At 39.0% G+C, this 702-nt stretch overlaps 1 protein-coding gene across 1 annotated transcript in view; it reads left to right on the top strand.

The window, feature by feature from the left end:
• Positions 1-476, top strand: part of LOC122171460 (histamine H3 receptor-like) — a 3408-nt gene extending 2932 nt beyond the window's left edge. The window contains exon 3 of the mRNA XM_042839069.1: positions 7-476. Within this exon, the coding sequence (XP_042695003.1) occupies positions 7-476 (470 nt within the window). The remainder of the gene's footprint in view (positions 1-6) is intronic.
• The last annotated feature ends 226 nt before the right edge of the window (positions 477-702 follow it).

The raw sequence follows: 702 nt of genomic DNA, 5'->3' as shown, positions 1-702 counted from the left end.
CTCCAGGGAGCAGCAGTGTGTCCTGGAGGTTTTGTTTTTTGCTGAGGAGAGGACCCTTTTTGTCAGAAACGGAGGACAGTGCTTCTTCCTCCATGAGAACAAAGAAAGAGTCTTTGGTAACTGAAAGATCATCTCCATCCAGAGCCAACTCTGTGACTCCAGAAAATGATTTTTCTGTTTGTGCAAGGGCCAGGTCAAAACTGCATCATGACAAGAAGATTGCAAAGTCACTTGCTGTAATTGTGTGTGTCTTTGCCATTTGCTGGGCCCCATATACTTTACTAATGATTATTCGTGGAGCCTGCCAAGGAAAATGTGTCCATCCAATTCTATATCAAATTACCTTTTGGCTTTTGTGGATCAATTCCTCTCTGAACCCATTCCTCTACCCTCTCTGTCATGATAAATTTCGAATGGCTTTTATGAAAATACTATGTCCCAAAAAGTTTGCAATATTGAGATCAGGCTCTTGTTAGAAGGTAAAAAAAAAAAAAAAAAAAAAAAAAAAGGCTGAATTTCAGCTATATCTGTAGAGAATGACTGTTGTAAATAGCAAAGGTTTGGAATTCGTGTCTTCTGGAAGAGTAATCCAAAGGTAAGGCTTTGGTGAAATATGTTCTTCAGAGAAATGTGTATGCCCAAAGTTTGTGTACATTTTTCAGCAATTCAAATTGGCCAGGAAAAGAAAATTACCTCTGCCTG

This window comes from Centrocercus urophasianus, unplaced genomic scaffold, assembly GCF_019232065.1.
Source record: "Centrocercus urophasianus isolate 14NV4802_14NV808 unplaced genomic scaffold, USGS_Curo_1.0 seq_11, whole genome shotgun sequence".
Lineage (NCBI taxonomy): Eukaryota > Metazoa > Chordata > Aves > Galliformes > Phasianidae > Centrocercus > Centrocercus urophasianus.
This window is presented reverse-complemented; position numbering and strand designations above follow the sequence as displayed.